This window comes from Heterodontus francisci, chromosome 15 (genome assembly GCF_036365525.1).
Source record: "Heterodontus francisci isolate sHetFra1 chromosome 15, sHetFra1.hap1, whole genome shotgun sequence".
Lineage (NCBI taxonomy): Eukaryota > Metazoa > Chordata > Chondrichthyes > Heterodontiformes > Heterodontidae > Heterodontus > Heterodontus francisci.
In genome coordinates, this window is record NC_090385.1 from 1,205,126 (window position 1) to 1,226,610 (window position 21,485).

At 44.7% G+C, this 21,485-nt stretch overlaps 1 protein-coding gene across 2 annotated transcripts in view; it reads left to right on the forward strand.

Annotated features, from left to right (window-relative positions):
- Positions 1 to 21,485, forward strand: part of hprt1 (hypoxanthine phosphoribosyltransferase 1) — a 117,734-nt gene that overhangs the window by 34,827 nt on the left and 61,422 nt on the right. For both annotated transcript variants that reach the window (XM_068047051.1, XM_068047052.1), the window contains exon 3: positions 17,977 to 18,160. In XM_068047051.1, the coding sequence (XP_067903152.1) occupies positions 17,977 to 18,160 (184 nt within the window). The remainder of the gene's footprint in view (positions 1 to 17,976; positions 18,161 to 21,485) is intronic.

A 21,485-nucleotide genomic window follows, 5' to 3' on the forward strand; every position in this document is an offset into this window, starting at 1 on the left:
TCTAGATGCAGAAATCAACAAGCGCATGGGAAAGGCTTCCACTGCTATGTCCAGACTGGCCAAGAGAGTGTGGGAAAATGGCGCACTGACACGGAACACAAAATTCCGAGTGTATCAGGCCTGTGTCCTCAGTACCTTGCTCTATGGCAGCGAGGCCTGGACAACGTACGTCAGCCAAGAGCGACGTCTCAATTCATTCCATCTTCGCTGCCTCTGGAGAATACTTGGCATCAGCTGGCAGGACCGTATCTCCAACACAGAAGTCCTTGAGGCGGCCAACATCCCCAGTTTATACACCCTACTGAGCCAGCAGCGCTTGAGATGGCTTTACCATGTGAGTCGCATGGAAGATGGCAGGATCCCCAAAGACACATTGTACAGCGAGCTCGTCACTGGTATCAGACCCACCGGCCGTCCATGTCTCCGCTATAAAGACGTCTGCAAACGCGACATGAAGTCCTGTGACATTGATCACAAGTCGTGGGAGTCAGTTGCCAGTGATCGCCAGAGCTGGCAGGCAGCCATAAAGGTGGGGCTAAAGTGTGGTGAGTCGAAGAGACTTAGCAGTTGGCAGGAAAAAAGACAGAAGCGTAAGGAGAGAGCCAACTGTGTAACAGCCCCGACAAACAAATTTCTCTGCAGCACCTGTGGAAGAGTCTGTCACTCTAGAATTGGCCTTTATAGCCACTCCAGGCGCTGCTCCACAAATCACTGACCACCTCCAGGCGCTTACCCATTGTCTCTCGAGATAAGGAGGCCAAAGAAGAAGAAGAAGACTCCAAGCACAAACATTAAAATTTTTTTTAAGGAACAGTGGGTGAGCGCAGTAGAAACAAACTAACCAAACTAAAAATTGAAAATAAAATAACCAAATAAAAAAGAAAAAAATAACTAAACACAAAAAGGGGGTCTGTCGTGCTCTGAAATTATTGAACTCAATGTTCAGTCCGGCAGGCTGTAACGTGCCTAATCGGTAAATGAGATGCTGTTCCTCGAGTTCCTCAACCAAGGATTCCCCTCCACTGTGGTTGACGGGGCTCTCAACTGTGTCCGGCCCATTTCCCGCACCTCTACCCTCACCCCTTCCCCTCCCAGTACTGCAACAGGGTTCCCCTTGTCCTCACTTTCCACCCCACCAGCCTCCAGATCCAAAGGATCATCCTCCGCCACCTCCAGCGTGATGCCACTGCCAAATACATTTTCCCCTCCCTTCCCCTGTCAGCATTCCGAAGGATCGTCCCCTCTGCGACACCCTGGTCCAGTCCTCCATTACCCCCACCACCTCGTCCCCGTCCCACAGCACCTTCCCCTGCAATCGCAGGAGGTGTAATACCTGTCCATTTACCTCCTCTCTCCTCACTATCCAAGGCCCCAAACACTAATTTCAGGTGAAGCAGCGATTTACTTGTTGTACTTTCAACTTAGTATACTATATACGCTGCTCACAATGTGGTCTCCTCTACATTGGTGAGACCCAACGCAGACGGGTTTGACCGCTTTGCGGAGCAACTCCGCTCAGTCCGAAAGCAGGACCCCGAGCTTCCGGTTGTTGGCCATTTCAACCATGCTGTCCTGGGATTGCTGCAGTGTTCCAGTGAACATCAACGCAAGCTCGAGGAACAGCATCTCATTTACCGATTAGGCACACTACAGCCTACCGGACTGAACCTTGAATTCAATAATTTCAGAGCATGACGGGCCCCCCTTTTTATGTTTAATTATTTTTTCTTTTTTATTTGGTTATTTTTTTTTTTTTAGTTTGGTTAGTTTGTTTCTACTGTGCCTACCCACTGTTCTAATTTTTTTTAATGTTAGTACTTGGAGTGCTTTTATAGTCAATTCACACCCTCTCTGTACTAACGCTTTGTCTTTCAGCACACCATTAACATAAAAGCAAAATACTGCAGATGCTGGAAATCTGAAATAAAAACAAGAAATGCTTTAAACACTCAGCAGGTCTGGCAGCATCTGTGGAGAGAGAAGCAGAATTAACGTTTCAGGTCAGTGACCCTTCTTCAGAACCATTAACCATTAACATAACGTTTGCCTTTTGTTCCATGACTTTCTGGTCAGTTATTCTCTGTGACCTTGTCCTATCAACACCTCTTTTGTTATCTCTTGCGCCACCCCCCCCCCCCCCCCCCACCCGCCCCCGGCTTTACGTGCTTAAAACGTTTTACATTTCTAATATTTGTCAGTTCTGAAGAAGGGTCACTGTCCCTCCACAGATGCTGCCAGACCTGCTGAGTATTTCCAGCATTTCTTGTTTTTATATTATATATGAAAATAGAATAGCAGTTAACATAAAGGGGAGCCCAAAATTCTTCTACCAGCATGTAAGGAGTAAGTGGGGGTGGGGTGGGGTCGATTAGGGACAAAGAGGGTGATATTTTCTTAGAGGTGCAGGACATGGTTAGAACACTTATGAGTATGTTACGACCAGGTGAGAAAGGGGTCTAGGCTCCCCTCTCAGCCTTCACCTTGTCTTATCGTAACAGGATTTTATTTTAAACACACTGTGTTTTGAGCTCCCCCTTGGTGAATCCTTGTTCACTGCTTTCCAATTATAAGGCAAAGAAACCAGCACAAACAGATTTTATTAGGTTTAAAGAAGAAAGGTTGAAATTTATTAAACTTAAACCCTAATTTGGTTAACGCCTACGGATACATGACGTGCCCATGCTAGCATGCATATGCGATACACACATGCAGATAGAGACAGAGCAGAAGAAATAAAGTGGAAAAGTTTGAGGCAATCTCTGAGAGGGTTTTTGTTACGGATCTTCGAGCTCACTGTAGAGTCCTTGATTGCAGGTAGATCTTGCTTTTCGTTGGGGCCCAGTATTCTTCTTAAACTTTGTTCACTGCAGGAGACTTTTCTCTCTTGGGGTTCATGTGTATTCAGTGGATTTGGAGTTCCATGAGAAACAGCCAGGAGAGGCCATGGCGTGCCAGCCAGGAGAGGTCTTTTCAGTCCAGGAGCAAACAGACCCTCTCAGTTCAAACTGTTTGTACCATTCAAAAAACCACAGGTTGCCAAGTAGGTTAGTCATGTGACTAACTGGTCTGACCACGTCTTGGCTCTATGAATTGCATCATCTTAGCGGGGCCTGGAATGCTTCCTGGACACTTCCCTGCCTTTAATGTCTGGTGCTCAAAGTCCATTGTGGGTTAAATGGATAAGGGGGTATCTTCTCTTGTCCCTACTGGTATGTAAATGTCTTCCAGCCAAGTGTCTGGCAGCCCTTGTAACAGGCCTTCTCCTCTTCCCACAACAATTTGAAATTTAATATCCACGTGGCAAAATTAATATACCTCATTCTTGGCAGGTGGGGGTCTAGCATGACAAGTACTTTGTGTCATTGTTTACTAAGGAAGATGACGCTGATAAAATATCGGTAGCAGCGGCGATGGTAGAAGTAATGGATGAGGTGAAAATTGATAGGCAGGTTGTACTGGAAAAACTTCTTGTGCTTAGAGAGGATAAATTGTCTTGCCTGGATGGCTTGCATCCCAAGTTGTGAAAAGAAGTGGGGTTGGAGAGAGAGCGGAAGGGCTTTCCATAATCTCCCAATCTTCCCTAAATATGGGGGAGGTGCCAGAGGGTTGGAGAGTGGCAAATGTGACACCCTTATTCGAGAAAGGGTGTAATGACATTCCAATAACTGCAGGCCAATCAGCTTAACATCAGTAGTGGGTAAGGTTTTGGAAACAATAATCAGGGAAACAATCAACAGTCACTTAGAGAGGTTTGAGTTAATTAAGGAAAGTCAGCACAGATTTGTAAAGGTCAGATTGTGCTTGACTAATATAATTGAATATTTTGATGAAGTAACAGAAGGTTGATGAAGGGAAAGCAATGGATGTTGTGTATTTGGATTTTAAGAAAGCTTTTGAGAAAGTACCACATTAAAGGCTGGTTAGAAAATTAAGGCTCATGGAATAGGAGGGTCAGTGTCAGCTTGGATAAAAAAATTGGCTTAAGGACAAAACAGCAAGTCGTGGTTTTTCAGACTGGTGGATTGTAGACAGTGGTGTTCCCCAAGGTTCAGTGCTAGGACCACTGCCTTTGTTGATGTACATAAATGACTTTGATATTGTAATACAGAGTAAAATTTCTAAATTTGCCGATGATACCAAACTTGGAGGTGTTGCAGACAGTGAGAATGATACCAAACAACAGCAACAGAATGTAGATAGGCTAGCAAAATGGGCAGACAAGTGGCAGATGAAATTGAATACAGAGAAATGTGACTGATGCACTTTGGCAAAGGGATAGGAAGAGGCAATATAGACTAAATGGTACAGTCCTAAAGACTTTTGTGGTTTTAGGTGCATAGATCTTTGAAGGTGGTAGGACGTATTGAGAGAGTAGTTTGCAATGCATATGGGATCTTGGGCTTCATAAATAGAGGTATTGAGCACAAAAACAGGGAAGTTATGCTGAACCTTTATAAACCTCGAGTTAGGCCCCAGTAATCGCATTGTTAGCGGGAATGAATCTAGAAGAATCACTTGACACACAGGTCTGCTCCAATGTCAAACAGTTTATTACGCCAGCCAGCGGGAAGCAGGTCACTGGGCTGTCCAGATGCCTCTCCACCGAACAAAGGAAAATCCACAACAGATATACAGTTACTCAGCCCATCCCGGCTGGACATGGTCCAATCATAACGGTTATTGATTACATACATTACACATATTACCAATTAGATTACTCATTAGGCATCATGTGGCTACGTGATCAGCTCGTGCAAGCCCCCTGATCACCATTGATGATCTCAGGCCCCATCAATTATCCTTGAGTCTTCCAACTGTCACTTTTAATTGGGCCTGCATTCCTGAGGGTGCCGTGCAGTCTGCAGTTACACTGATAAGAGGGGCCCTCTCGGTGTCTGTGCTATGCTGTACCAGGTTCAAACTGCAAGCTAAGTAACTTGTCCCACAATGCCTCGGGTCAATACTCCATTTTGTACCAATATGTAGCTATACTTTCAACATATATATGAGTGTGTGTGTATATATATATATATTCACTAGGATTACATGAATCTACTTACTCAAATAACATTTAAACAGTATGATATTTACTGCAGGTGCCTCTGCGCTTGGGAATACCCTACAACAAGCATTGTGTCCATAGAACATAGAACATTACAGCGCAGTACAGGCCCTTCAGCCCTCGATGTTGCGCCGACCTGTGAAACCATCTGACCTACACTATTCCATTTTCATCCATATGTCTATCCAATGACCACTTAAATGCCCTTAAAGTTGGCGAGTCTACTACTGTTGCAGGCAGGGCGTTCCACGCCCCTACCACTCTCTGTGTAAAGAAACTACCTCTGACATCTGTCCTATATCTATCACCCCTCAACTTAAAGCTATGTCCCCTCGTGTTTGCCATCACCATCCGAGGAAAAAGGCTCTCACTATCCACCCTGTCCAGCCCTCTGATTATCTTATATGTCTCTATTAAGTCACCTCTTCTCCTCCTTCTCTCTAACGAAAACAACCTCAAGTCCCTCAGCCTTTCCTCGTAAGACCTTCCCTCCATACCAGGCAACATCCTAGTAAATCTCCTCTGCACCTTTTCCAAAGCTTCCACATCCTTCCTATAATGCGGTGACCAGAACTGCACACAATACTCCAGGTGCGGCCGCACCAGAGTTCTGTACAGCTGCAGCATGACCTCGTGGCTCCTAAACTCGATCCCCCTACTAATAAAAGCTAACACACCATATGCCTTCTTAACAGCTCTATTAACCTGGGTGGCAACTTTCAGGGATTTATGTACCTGGACACCAAGATCTCTCTGCTCATCTACACTACCAAGAATCTTCCCATTAGCCCAGTATTCTGCATTCCTGTTACTCCTTCCGAAGTGAATCACCTCACACTTTTCCGCATTAAATTCCATTTGCCATCTCTCAGCCCAGCTCTGCAGCCTATCTATGTCCCTCTGTAACCTACAACGTCCTTCGGCACTATCCACAACTCCACCGACCTTCGTGTCATCCGCAAATTTACTAACCCACCCTTCTACGCCCTCCTCCAGGTCATTTATAAAAATGACAAACAGCAGTGGCCCCAAAACAGATCCTTGCGGTACACCACTAGAAACGATACTCCAGGATGAACATTTACCATCAACCACCACCCTCTGTCTTCTTTCAGCTAGCCAATTTCTGATCCAAAGCACTAATTCACCTTCAATCCCATACTTCTGTATTTTCTGCAATAGCCTACCGTGGGGAACCTTATCAAACGCCTTACTGAAATCCATATAGACCACATCCACGGCTTTACCCTCATCCACCTGTTTGGTCACCTTGTCAAAAAACTCAATAAGGTTTGTGAGGCACGACCTACCCTTCACAAAACCGTGCTGACTATCTCTAATGAACTTATTCTTTTCAAGATGATTATAAATCCTATCTCTTATAATCTTTTCCAACATTTTACCCACAACCGAAGTAAGGCTCACAGGTCTATAATTACCAGGGCTGTCTCTACTCCCCTTCTTGAACAAGGGGACAACATTTGCTATCCTCCAGTCTTCCGGCACTATTCCTGTCGACAATGACGACATAAAAATCAAGGACAAAGGCTCTGCAATCTCCTCCCTGGCTTCCCAGAGAATCCTAGGATAAATCCCATCTGGCCCAGGGGACTTATCTATTTTCACACTTTCCAAAATTGCTAACACCTCCTCCTTGTGAACCTCAATCCCATCTAGCCTAGTAGTCTGTATCTCAGTATTCTCCTCGACAACATTTTCTTTCTCCACTGTAAATACTGACGAAAAATATTCATTTAACACTTCCCCTATCTCCTCCGATTCCACACACAACTTCCCACTACTATCCTTGATTGGCCCTAACCTATCTTTAGTCATTCTTTTATTCCTGATATACCTATAGAAAGCCTTAGGGTTTTCTTTGATCCTATCCGCCAATGACTTCTCGTGTCCTCTCCTTGCTCTTCTTATCTCTCCCTTCAGCTCCTTCCTGGCTAGCTTGTAACTCTCAAGCGCCCTAACTGAGCCTTCACGTCTCATCCTAACATAAGCCGCCGCCTTCCTCTTGACAAGCTCTTCAACTTCTTTAGTAAACCACGGCTCCCTCGCTCGACAACTTCCTCCCTGCCTGACAGGTACATACTTCTCAAGGACACGCAGTAGCTGCTCCTTGAATAAGCTCCACATTTCGATTGTGCCCATCCCCTGCAGTTTCCTTCCCCATCCTACGCATCCTAAATCTTGCCTAATCGCATCATAATTTCCTTTCCCCCAGCTATAATTCTTGCCCTGCGGTATATACCTGTCCCTGCCCATCGCTAAGGTAAACCTAACCGAATTGTGATCACTATCACCAAAGTGCTCACCAACTTCTAAATCTAACACCTGGCCGGGTTCATTACCCAGTACCAAATCCAATGTGGCATTGCCCCTGGTTGGCCTGTCTACATACTGTGTCAGAAAACCCTCCTGCACACACTGGACAAAAACAGACCCATCTAAAGTACTAGAACTATAGTATTTCCAGTCAATATTTGGAAAGTTAAAGTCCCCCATAACCACTACCCTGTTACTCTCGTTCCTGTCGAGAATCATCTTCGCTATCCTTTCCTCTACATCTCTGGAACTATTTGGAGGTCTATAGAAAACTCCCAACAGGGTGACCTCTCCTCTCCTGTTTCTAACCTCGGCCCAGACTACCTCAGTAGACGAGTCCTCAAACGTCCTTTCTGCCGCTGTAATACTTCCCTTGATTAACAATGCCACACCCCCCCCTCTTTTACCCTCTTCTCAGTTCTTAGTGAAACATCTAAATCCTGGAACCCGCAACAACCATTCCTGTCCCTGCTCTACCCATGTCTCTGAAATGGCCATAACATCGAGATCCCAGGTACCAACCCATGCTGCAAGCTCACCCACCTTATTCCGGATGCTCCTGGCGTTGAAGTAGACACATTTTAAACCAAGCTCTTGCTTGCCAGTGCCCTCTTGCGTCCTTATAACCTTATCTCGGCCCTCACTACTCTCAACATCCTGCACACTGGAACTACAATTTAGGTTCCCATCCCCCTGCTGAATTAGTTTAAACCCCCCCGAAGAGCACTAGCAAATTTCCCCCCCAGGATATTGGTACCCCTCTGGTTCAGGTGAAGACCATCCTGTTTGTAGAGGTCCCACCTACCCCAGAAAGAGCCCCAATTATCCAGGAAACCAAAACCCTCCCTCCTACACCATCCCTGCAGCCACGTGTTCAACTCCTCTCTCTCCCTATTCCTCACTTCGCTATCACGTGGCACGGGCAACAACCCAGAGATAACAACTCTGTTTGTTCTCGCTCTAAGCTTCCACCCTAGCTCCCTGAATTTCTGCCTTAAATCCCCATCTGTCTTCCTACCTATGTCGTTGGTGCCTATGTGTACCACGACTTGGGGCTGCTCCCCCTCCCCCTTGAGGATCCCAAAAACACGATCCGAGACATCACGTACCCTGGCACCTGGGAGGCAACACACCAACCGTGAGTCTCTCTCGTTCCCACAAAACCTCCTATCTGTTCCCCTAACTATGGAGTCCCCAATGACTAATGCTCTGCTCCTCTTACCCCTTCCCTTCTGAGCAACAGGGACAGACTCTGTGCCAGAGACCTGTATCCCATTGCCTACCCCTGGTAAGTCGTCTCCCCCAACAGTATCCAAAACGGTATACCTGTTGTTGAAGGAAACGGCCACAGGGGATCCCTGCACTGCCTGCTGGTTCCCTCTCCAGTTCCGGTCACCATACTTTAGGAAGGATGAAGATGCGGAGGAGATTTACCAGATTGGTTCCAGGAACAAGGGATTTTAGTTACAAGGTTAGGTTGGAGAAGCTGGGGTTGTTCTTAGAACAAAGGAGGTTGCATGGAGATTTGATAGAGGTGTACAAGATTATGACAGGTTTGGATAGGGCGGACAAAGAAAAGCTGTTTCCTTTAGCTGATTGTACAAGGACTAGGGGTTACAGATTTAAGGTTTTGGGCAAGAGATGCAGAGGGGATGCGAGGAAAACTTTATGTAGTGAGTGGTTATCACCTGGAACTCGCTGCCTACGAGGGTGGTGGAAGTGGAGATGATGAATGAGTTCAAAAGGAAATTGGATGGACGTTGGAGGGAAATCAACTTACAGGACTCTGGGAATAAAGCCGAGGAATGGGACTGACTGGATTGCTCTGCAGAGAGCCAGCATGGGCTTGATGGGCTGAATGGCCTCTTGCTGTGCAGCTTTGACTCCTAAGTCTCTTGTCCCCACCTGGTGATATTTTCATTTAGAGTATTGGCATGAATTATTTTCAGCTCAGTGTGTGACCAGACACTGGGATAAATCTGTATGGAATTGGAGGGAGCCTTTTGATGCAACCATTGGGAATCCCCAGGGATCTGTACTCGGGCCTCAGTTTTTCACAATATTTATATATTTCTTGGATAAAGGATAGAGAGCTGTATATCCAAGTTTACTGATGACATTAAGTTAGAGGTGAGGTGAGAGTGACTGCCCTTGACATCAAGGCAGCATTTGACCGAGTATGGCATCAAGGAGCCCTAGCAAAACTGGAGTCAATGGGAATCAGGGGGAAAACTCTCTGCTGGTTGGAGTCATACCGAGTGCAAAGGAAGATGGATGTGGTTGTTGGAGGTCAATCATCTGAGCTCCAGGACATCACTGCAGGAGTTCCTCAGGGTAGTGTCCTAGGCCCAACCATCTTCAGCTGCTTCATCAATGACCTTCCTTCAATCATAAGGTCAGAAGTGGGGAAGTTCGCTGATGATTGCACAATGTTCAGCACCATTCGCGACTCCTCAAATACTGAAGCAGTCCGTATAGAAGTGCAGCAAGACCTGGACAATATCCAGGCTTGGGCTGATAAGTGGAAAGTAACATTCGCGCCACACAAGTGCCAGGCAATGACCATCTCCAACAAGAGACAATCTAATCATCTCCCCTTGACATTCAATGACATTACCATCGCTGAATCTCCACTATCAACATCTTCGGGGCTACCATTGACCAGAAACTGAACTGGAGTAGCCATATAAACAAAAACAAGAAATGCTGGATTCACTCAGCAGGTCTGGCAGCATCTGTGGAAAGAGAAGCAGAGTTAACGTTTCGGGTCAGTGACTCTTCTTCGGAACTCTATAGCCATATAAATACCGTGGCTACAAGAGCAGGTCAGAGGCTAGGAATCCTGTGGCGAGTAACTCACCTCACTCCCCAAAACCTGTCCATCTACAAGGCACAAGTCAGGAGTGTGATGGAATACTCTCCACTTGCCTGGATGGGTGCAGCTCCAACAACACTCAAGAAGCTCAACACCATCCAGGACAAAGCAGCCCGCTTGATTGGCACCCCATCAACAAACTTTCACTCCCTTCACCACCGACGCACAGTGGCAGCAGTGTGTACCATCTACAAGATGCACTGCAGCAACGCACCAAGGCTCCTTAGACAGCACCTTCCAAACCTGTGACCTCTACCAACTAGAAGGACAAGGGCAGCAGATGCATGGGAACATCACCACCTGCAAGTTCCTGTCCAAGTCACAGACCATCCTGACTTGGAACTATATCGCCGTTCCTTCACTGACGCTGGGTCAAAATCCTGGAACTCCCTTCTTAACAGCACTGTGGGTGTACCTACCTCACATGGACTGCAGCAGTTCAAGAAGGCAGCTCACGACCACCTTCTCAAGGGAAATTAGGGATGGGCAATAAATGCTGGCATCGCCAGTGACACCCACATCCCATGAATGAATAAAAAAAATGAAAGTCAATAGAACAGACGGGGGCAGGAAGTGGCAAAGGGTCATTGATCGATTAAGTGAATGGAAAACACTGGCAGTTGGAGTTCAATATGGGGAAATGTGAGGTCATCCACTTTGGATCCCAAGCAAGATAGACCGGATTATTTTCTAAATGCTAGGAAAGCGGAGAAGGATTTAGGAGTCATACGAACATACGAATTAGGAGCAGAAGGCCATTCAATAAGATCAGGTTAATCTGTTTGTGTCTCGAATTCCACATTCCCATTTACCCAAGATAATAGATTCTTGTTAGACAAGGGAATCAATCTATCTCCGCCTTAAAAATATTCAATGACCCTGCCTCCACCACCTTCTGAGGCAAAGAGTTCCAAAATTGCACAACCCTTTGAGAAAAAATTTCTCCTCATCACTATCCTATACCAAAGTGAACAACTTCACATTTTCCCACATTATACTTCATCTGCCAGATTTTTGCCCACTCACTCAACCTATCTATATCGGTCTGCAACCACCCGATATCCTCTTTACAATATACTTTCCTACCTAGCTTTATGTCATCTGCAAATTTAGCTACCATGCCATCGCTCCCCTCATCTAAGTCATTGATATAAATTGTAAAAAGTTGAGGCCCCAGCACAGACCCCTGCGGGACTCCACTCGTCACATCCTGCCAATCAGAAAAGGACCCATTTATGTATACTCTCTGTTTTCTGCCAGCCAGCCAATCTTCTGTCCATGCTAATATGTTACCCCCAACACCATGAGTTTCTACTTTGCGCAATAACCTTTTATGTGGCACCTTGTCAAATGCCTTCTGGAAATCCAAGTACAGTACGTCAACGGGCTCCCCTTTATCCACAGCGCATGCTACTCCTTCAAAGAACTCCAATAAATTAGTTACACATGATTTCCCTTTCACAAAACCACGATGACTATTCCTGATTACCTTGAGTTTTTCTAAGTGTCCAGCTATAGCCTCCATAAGGATCGATTCTAACACCTTACCCACGACAGACGTCAAGCTAACTGGCCGATAGTTACCTGTTCTCTGCATCCCCCCCCCCCCCCACCCTTCTTGAATAGAGGGGTTATATTTGCTACTTTCCAGTCTGATGGAACCTTTCCGGAATCTAGCGAATTTTGAAAAATTAACACCAACGCATCTACTACCTCTTTTAGGACCCCAGGATGAAGTCCATCAGGACCCAGGGACTTGCCAGCCCGCAGCTCCATCAGTTTGCTCAATACCGCTTCCCTGGTGATTGTAATTTCACCAAGTTCCTCTCTTCCTTCCACCTCTTTATTTATATCGATTACTGAAATGTTTTTCGTATCCTCCATAGTGAAGACAGAAGCAAAATATTTTTTCATTTCATCTGCCATTTCCTTATCACTATTAACTCTCCAATCTCATTCTCTAGAGGACAAACGCTCACTTTACTTTTTTCCTTTTTAAATACCTGTAGAAACTCTTGCTATCCTTTTTTACATTTCTGGCTAGCTTCCTCTCATATTCTAATTTCTTTCTCCTGATTAACCTTTTAGTCATTCTCTGCCGTTCCTTATATTCTGACCAATCATCTGACCTGCCACTAAACTTTGTGCAAATATATGCTTTTTCCTTAAGTTTGATGCTTTCTATAACTTCTTTAGTTAACCACGGGAATTGTGGGCCCTCCCCTTAGAATTTTTCTTTATAGTAGGAATATACTTATCCTGAGTATTCTGAAATAAAGTGTCTGCCACTGCTTCTCTAATGATCTATGTCCTAATCTCGTAACCCAGTTCACTTCAGCTCGCTCAGCTTTCATCACAGAATAATACAGTGCAGAAGAGGCCCTTCGGCCCATCGAGTCTGCACCGATGCATTAAAACACCTGACATGTCTACCTAATCCCATTTGCCAGCACTTGGCCCATAACCTTGAATGTTATGATGTGCCAAGTGCTCATCCAGGTACTTTTTAAAGGATGTGAGGCAAACTGCCTCTACCACCCTCCCAGGCAGGGCATTCCAGACCATCACCACCCTCTGGGTAAAAAAGTTCTTCCTCAAATCCCCCTTAAACCTCCCGCTCCTCACCTTAAACTTGTGTCCCCTCGTAACTGACCCTTCAACTAAGGGGAACAGCTGCTCCCTATCCACCCTGTCCATGCCCTTCATAATCTTGTACATCACGATCAGGTCACCCCTCAGTCTTCTCTGCTCCAGCGAAAACAACCCAAGCCTATCCAACCTTTCTTCATAGCTTAAATGTTACATCCCAGGCAACATCCTGGTGAATCGCCTCTGCACCCCCTCCAATGCAATCACTTCCTTCCTATATTGTGGTGACCAGAATTGCACACAGTACTCCAGCTGTGGCCTTACCAAAGTTCTGTACAACTCCAACATGACCTCCCTGCTTTTGTGATCTATGCCTCGATTGATAAAGGCAAGTGTCCCATATGCTTTTTGCCTTCTGCCTTCAGAGATCTATGGACAAACACGCCAAGGTCCCTTTGTTCCTCGGAACTTCCCAGTGTCACATTACTCCTTCCAAAGTGTATCACCTCACACTTTTTAGCGTTAAATTCCATCTGCCACTTTTCTGCCCATTTGACCATCCCGTCTATATCTTCCTGTAACCCAAGACACTCCACCTCACTGTTAACCACTCGGCCAATCTTTGTGACATCCGCAAACTTACTGATCCTACCCCCCACATAGTCATCTATGTCGTTTATATAAATGACAAACAATAGGGGACCCAGCACAGATCCCTGTGGTACACCACTGGACACTGGCTTCCAGTCACTAAAACAGCCGTCTGTCATCACTCTCTGTCTCCTACAGCTAAGCCAATTTTGAATCCACCTTATCAAGTTACCTTGTATCCCATGTGCATTTGCTTTCTTGATAAGTCTCCCATGTGGGACCTTGTCAAAGGCTTTGCTGAAATCCATGTAAACTACATCAACTGCACTACCCTCATCTACACATCTGGTCACATGCTGAAAAAATTCAATCAAATTTGTTAGGCATGACCTCCCTCTGACAAAGCTATGCTGACTATTCCTAAGCAAATTTTGCCTCTCCAAGTGGAGATAGATTCTCTCCTTCAGAATTTTCTCCAATAGTTTCCCTACCACTGACGTGAGACTCACTGATCTGTAGTTCCCTGGCTTATCTCTACAACCTTTCTTAAATAGTGGAACCACATTAGCTGTTCTCCAGTCCTCTGGCACTTCCCCCATGGTCAGAGAGGAATTAAAAATTTGGGTCAGAGCCCCTGCAATCTCCACCCTCGTCTCCCACAGCATCCTGGGACACAAATCGTCCGGACCTGGAGATTTGTCCACTTTTAAGCCTGCCAAAACCTCCAATACCTTGTCACTCCCTTTGACAATTTGCTCAAGAACCTCACAGTCTCTCTCTAAGTTCCGTATCTACATCCTCTTTCTCTTGGGTGAAGACAGATGTGAAGTATTCGTTCAACACCCAACCAATGTCCTCTGGCTCCACCCACAAATTTTCCCCTTGGTCCCTAACGGGTCCTGCTCTTTCCCTAGTTATCCTGTTCCCATTGATATACTTATAGAATTTCTTGGGATTTTCCCTATTTTTACCAGCCAGAGCTTTCTCATATCCCCTCTTTGCTCTCCTAATTGCTTTCTTAAGCTCCATCCTACACTTCCTGTACTCCACTAATGCTTCCATTGATTTGCTCTCCTTGTATTTGCTAAAAGTCTCTCTTTTCCTTCTCATCGTACCCTGAATGTTTCTGGTCGTCCATGGTTCTCTGGGCTTGTTGCTCCGACCTATTACCCTAGAGGGAACATGTTGGGCCTGTACCCTCCCCATTTCCTTTTTGAATGCCCCCCACTGCTCTTCTGTAGATTTCCCGACAAGTAACTCTTTCCAGTCTACCTTGGCCAGATCCTGCCTTATTTTACTAAAATTTGCTCTCCCCCAATCCAAAACCTTTTTTTGCAACTTGTCTATTTCTTTCTCCATAACAAGCTTAAATTGTACCATGTTGTGTTCGCTATCACCAAAATGCACCCCCATCAACACATCAACCACCTGTCCGGCTTCATTCCCCAGAATTAGGTCCAACACTGCACCCTCCCTTGTTGGATCCTCTACATATTGAGCTAAAAAGTTCTCCTGTATACATTTTAAGAACTCTACTCCATCTAAGCCCTTAACACGATGACTATCCCAATTAATGTTGGGAAAGTTGAAATCACCTAATATAATTACCCTATTATTTTTACACACCTCTGCAAATTGTGCACATATTTGCTCCTCAATTTCCCACTGACTATCTGGGGGTCTATAATAAACACCTAGCAATGTGGCTGTCCCTTTTTTATTCCTAAACTCTACGCATAAAGCTTCATTTAATGCCCCCTCCAAGATATCATCTCTCCTTACTGCAGTAACTGACTCCTTAACTAATATTGCAATGCCCCCTCCTCTTTTATCCCCTCCTCTGTCTCGCCTGAAGATTCTATATCCCGGAATATTGAGTTGCCAATCCTGCCCCTCCCTCAACCATGTCTCCGTGATGGCTACTATATCACAATTCCACATGTCAATCATTGCCCTTCACTCATCCGTTTTACCTGCAATACTCCTGGCATTACTCCCTTGAAACTTACTTCCGCTGTATTCCCTCTGACTTGTTCGCTTTCCTGTGTTTAGCTGTGTCCCTATTCTGCTAGGAGTCTGCATCCCCTCCCCCTGCCACATTAGTTTAAACTCCTCCCAACAACACTAGCAAACCCGCCAGCAAGGATATTAGTCCCCCTCTGGTTCAGATGTAGACCGTCCCGCTTGTACAGATCCCACCTTCCCCAGAAACAGTCCCAGTGGTCCAGGAATCTAAAACCCTCCCTCCTGCACCAACTCTTAAGCCACGCGTTCATCTGTGCTATTCTCCTATTTCTATACTCGCTAGTACGTGGCACTGGGAGTAATCCAGAGATTACAACCCGAGAGGTCCTGCTTTTTAGTCTACTGCCTAACTCCCTGAATTCTTGATGCACGACCTCATCCCTCTTTCTACCTATGTCATTGGTACCAACGTGTACCATGACCTCTGCCTTATCACCCTCCCCTTTCAGGATGCCCTGCAGCCGTTCAGTGACATCCTGGACCCTGGCACCAGGGAGGCAACACACCATCCTGGAGTCACGTTGACGGCCACAGTAGCGCCTATCTGTTCCCCTGACTATAGAATCCCCTATTACTATTGCTCTTCCTCTCTTGCCCACTTAGTTGCTCTTATTTAAGTTTGAAATATTCATCTTAGACCCACTCTTCTCTCCAAATACAGAAAGCGCTAAAAGCTAGTGGATGAAATAAAATGGTTTAAACGGCCAATGGAGTATTGGCCTTTATGTCAAGAGGTCTGGCAAACAAAGGGTGGGAGTTATGTTAGTTCCACAGAGCTCTGGTTAGACCCCATCTGGAGTAACTGCATTCAATTTTAGGACAACCGCACCTCAGGAAGGATATGTTATTGACCTTGGTGGGAGAGCAGTGTAGATTCACCAGAATGATAACAGGGCCAAAGGAATTAAATTATGAGGACAGGCTGCAAAGACTGGTCTTGTATTGCCTTGAATATGGAAGATTAATGTTATTGAGGTATTTTAAGATGATTAAAGGATGATAGATTAGGTAAAGAGAACATATTTTCTGTGGGGAGTCCAGCACTAGGAGGCATAACCTTAATAATAGAGCTAGGCCATTTAGGGGTGATGTTGGAAGCACTTCTTCACACAAAGGAAATAGAAAACAGATAGGAAACAGAGGGTAGTGGTGAATGGTTAGTTGCTTTTTGGGCTGGAGGACGGTAGGGTGGGGTTCCCCAGGGATCGATATTAGGACCATTGCTTTTCTTGATCTATGTTAATGACCTAGACTTGGGTGTGCAGAGCACATTTCAAAATTTGCAGATGGCACAAAACTTGGAAGTATTGTGAACAGTGAGAAGGATAGCGATAAACTTCAAGAGGGCATAGACAGGTTGGTGGAATGGGCAGACACATGTCAGGTGAAACTTAATGCAGACAAGTGTGAAGAGATACATTTGGTAGGTAGAATGAGGAGAGGCAATACAAAATAAAGGATGCAATTCTAAAGGGGGTGTAGGAGCAGAGGGACCTGGGGGTATACCGTCACAAATCATTAAAAATGGCAGGGCAGGTTGAGAAAGTGGTTAATAAGGTATACAGGATCCTGGGCTTTATAAATAGGGGCATAGAGTACAAAAGCAAGGAAGTTATGGTGAACCTTTTATGAAACCCTGGTTCAACCTCAACTGGCATATTGTGTCCAATTCTGGGCATCATGCTTTCTGAAAGATGTGAAGGCGCAGAAAAGAATATTCCAGGGATGAGGGACTTTAGTTATGAGGACAGATTGGAGAAACTGGGGCTGTTCTTTCGGAAGAGAAGGTTGAGAGAAGATTTGCAAGAGATGTTCAAAATCATGAGGGGTCTGGACAGAGTAGATAGGGAGAAACTGTTCCCATTGGTGGAAGGATACAGAACCAGAGAGCACAGATTTAAGGTGAATGGCAAAAGAACCAAAAGTGACATGAGGAAAATCTTTTTTATGCAGCAAGTGGTTAGTATCTGAAATGCACTGCCTGAGAGTGTGGTGATGGCAGATTCAATTGTGGCTTTCAAAGGGGTGTTGGATAATTATCTGAAGAGAAGAAATTTGCAAGACTGTGGGGCAAGGGCAGGGAGTGGGACTAGCCAAGTTGCTCCTACAGAGAGCTGGCAGAGACATGATGGGCCGAATGGCAGCCTCCTGTGCTGGAATCATTCTATGATTCTAAATACAAATTGGTATCTTCTTTCTGCTCTTTTCAGCTGTTGTTATTTTGTTGTTTTGAAGCGACTCACGACAAATGGTTGAATTAAGAGTTAATTTTACACAGACTTCAGTTCCAGTCCTAACCTGGTTTGGAGCTGCTAATTTTGGTTACGGGGAGAGGAATCATTCACTTGTACGTACAAAATGGCAAGGAGTGATTTGGAAGCATTTGGCCTGAGGAAGCAAATCATGGAGTCATTTTTTTCTGTGCTGAATTTTCATGGACTAGTTTTAGACTAATTCAAAAGACGTGAATGCAATTCTTATTCTCTTTCTCTGTCCGCAGGACTGAACGTTTGGCGAGGGATATAATGAAAGCAATGGGAGATCACCACATTGTCGCCCTCTGTGTACTCAAGGGTGGCTATAAGTTTTTTGCTGATCTTTTAGACTACATCAAAGCACTGAATCGGAATAGTGACCAGTCAATCCCAATGACAGTAGACTTCATCCGCTTGAAGAGTTACTGCGTAAGGATTTTTAACCAACTATTGAATCCTTATCTCAGTCCAATGCACCGCTGTTAATATGTAGTTCTGTTTTTTTACCCCAGTGATTTTTTAAAAATTCATTCTCTGAATGTGCTCAATAATTGGCATCCTTCCATCTGTGAGTGATGATGGAAATGCAGTCTCAGAACTTTGGTGAGGTCAGATGAAATCATCTGCTGCACTTGAAGGGTGAAGTGTCCTGTACATTTGTTTTTGGCTGCGTAGCCTGGGCAGGATTTGGAGACACAGATTTGCACAGCATCTGCACCTCCCTCTTGATCCTATAGACTGAATTCAGAGGAAGGGCAAGAACCCTTACGCCTGTAGTCCACTTGGTTGCAGGAGTTAAGACAGCACCTCCAACAGTGCAGCACTCCCCCAATACTGCACTGGAGTGTCAACCTTGGTTTTTGTGCTCAAGCCCTGGAGTGGGACTTGAACCTGGAACCAAGTGACTCAGGTGAGAGTGCTACCAATTGAGCTACAGCTGACACTGCTTTAGTTAGTTAGTATACTTTTAAACATGCAGTACACAGAAAGCTTTGAAATTTATAAAATAACCACTTGTTTTCTTCTTAAACCCTCTACCAGAACAGGTAGGTCATGGACTTAGATGCGCAGTGGTTAGCACCGCAGCCTCACAGCTCCAGCGACCCGGGTTCAATTCTGGGTACTGCCTGTTTGGAGTATGCAAGTTCTCCCTGTGTCTGCGTGGGTTTCCTCCCACATCCCAAATACTTGCAGGTTGATAGGTAAATTGGCCATTATAAATTGCCCCTAGTATAGGTAGGTGGTAGGGGAATCTAGGGAAGGTGGGGATGTGGTAGGAATATGGGATTAGTATAGGATTAGTATAAATGGGTGGTTGATGGTCGGCACAGACTCGGTGGGCCGAAGGGCCTGTTTCAGTGCTGTATCTCTAAGCTAAACCATTCAGCCGTTGGGAGATGAATGAAGTGTCATGTTATCTAGACATCCTAGCAGCTCAGATGAGAAATGGTATAAACTAATAAATGCCACAGTGTGAACCAGAGCTTCTATTTGATATGTTATATTTATTAATAGAAATGTGAAGTAAGCTCTTTTAGAATAGAGTTGCTCGCTTGTGGTGAAAAAGTGTTCATACTGTATGCAGACTGCGATATCATGTTGCTAAATATTGATTACCACTCAATAAGCTTGCTGTAAAATCGCAGCCATGAATTCTTCAATAGAGGTAGACAACTAGAGTACTAAGATTAAATAGCCCACAAATAAGTGACAGCCATTCGCTGCTTCATTCCTCAGGACAATGCCTTGACCAATCAAGCTGCCTGGTTTAAATTTCAAACTGTCAGTCACTGTAAACTGGTGCATTCTCCAGAATAAAGCCTCTACCAGTCAGAGTTCACTTGCCAACCAATCAGCACTGTCTTCTCATGCAGTATAAGCTGTTGTTTTCCCATCCATTGGTTATTCTTGCGTATTGTCCTGATGAGTGCAAGATGAAAAGCTTCGACAACATGTCTCTTATTTTCAGCAATTCTCAAATATTGGAATATTAAAATGAGGCTTTCTGGTGCTATTAGCTGGCCGTGCCAGTTACTCCACCCATCTATGTATGCCACACACTGAAATCTACCCTGCTATATATAATAAATGTAAAAGAGTTCCTTACACGATATAACAGGAATAGAGGGTTTTACTAAGAGTGCAATAAATCAGCTAACCTGGTAACTCTTGTCCAGCCCTTCCTCTACGGAATAAAAGTTGGCATCATCATGCAGATAATGACTGTAGAATGAAAACTTCAGTGATTCCAATGGGAAAACTCTGAAAACAGTAAGCTAAACTATTTGGGAGTTTGAATGACAAGATTCTGTAAATTTCTATGATTTCCCTCTATTGGTTTATGATATTCAGACACTTTCTTTAAGAATTCCAGCATTGCACTTGCCAGATTGGCAGGCATTGTCATGGTCCTGTAGTTTTTTTTTGGAATATGCGGTTTGCCTTTAAGGCTTGCAAGGGATCAGTATTACTTTAAGAGCCGGCAAGCCTTAGGAGTTATAGGAAGGTGCATTTTCGTTGCCTTAGAAACAGCCATTTGGAGACTGTGATTCAAAGGGTGCATTCTTGATACCATGGAAACAGCCACTGGGAGTGAGCCTGATAAGATACATTTGTTTCAATTCAGTTTGAACTGGCTTTTAGTGAGACAGTATCTTCTAACAGACAGACAGGAGACACAGAGCACAGCTGTGATGAGTACACCTGAAAAAGAGCTCTCAACCGTTTAAACTGAAGGAAGAGGATTTTAGTCTGTTTAATTATTATCTCTCAAAATTCTAAAACATCAAGCCAAAAACAGAGATCTCTGGTAATTTAAATTGAAGAAAGGGAAGTTAGACTGTGACAATCTTTTATCCCTCAAAAACTCGAAAGTCAGATTGATTCTGTTGAAAGTGTTTGCAAGTCGCTAATTGTTTAAATTCGCTAGAGAAGGAGAGCAACATCCTGTGAGGACTTCGAGCAACATTGGACTGTAAATTTGCAAGGACTCTAATTTTTTCTATTTTAAATGTTGTTTATATCTTCATAGTGTTTAAAAATGTAGTTCTTCTAATTAAAGAGTTAATTTATTGATTTAACGACACCTGGTTTGGTTAGCTTGATTCGGAGGTTAATAGATGATACAATTTGGCTGTGTCTTTCTTTAATTTGGAAAGTTTTAAATGATATGTTAGGCAATCTGTGGAGTGACGGGATTGAATTATCAGTGCATCTCTCCCACCACAATCAGAATCGTATATTTTGATTGGGGTCTTTGACTGGAGCGGTCGGTCGTAACAATTGGGATGGATATGTCTTGATGTTTTTGCTTGGAAATGCAAAGTTGTTCCAGCACAGTCTCCTCCATTATCAGCAAAGTGACAGAAGGTGTCGTCGACAATGCTATCAAGTGGCATGTACACTGCAATAACTTGCTCACTGATGCTCGGTTTGCATCGTATCAGGGTCACTTGGATCCACACCTCATTACAGCCTTGGTCCAAACATTGACAAAAGAGCTGAATTCAAGAGGTGAGGTGAGAGTGACTGACCTTGACATCAAGGTTGCGTTCCACCGAGTGTAGCATCAAGGAGTCTTAGCAAAATTGAAGACAATGGGAATATGGGAGAAAACACTCCACTGTTTGGAGTCATACCTAGCACAAAGGAAGATGGTTGTGATTGTTGGAGGTCAAACATCTAAGCCCCAGGACATCGCTACAGGAGTTCCTCAGGGCAGTGTCCTAGGTCAAACTTACCTGGGAGAGTGGAG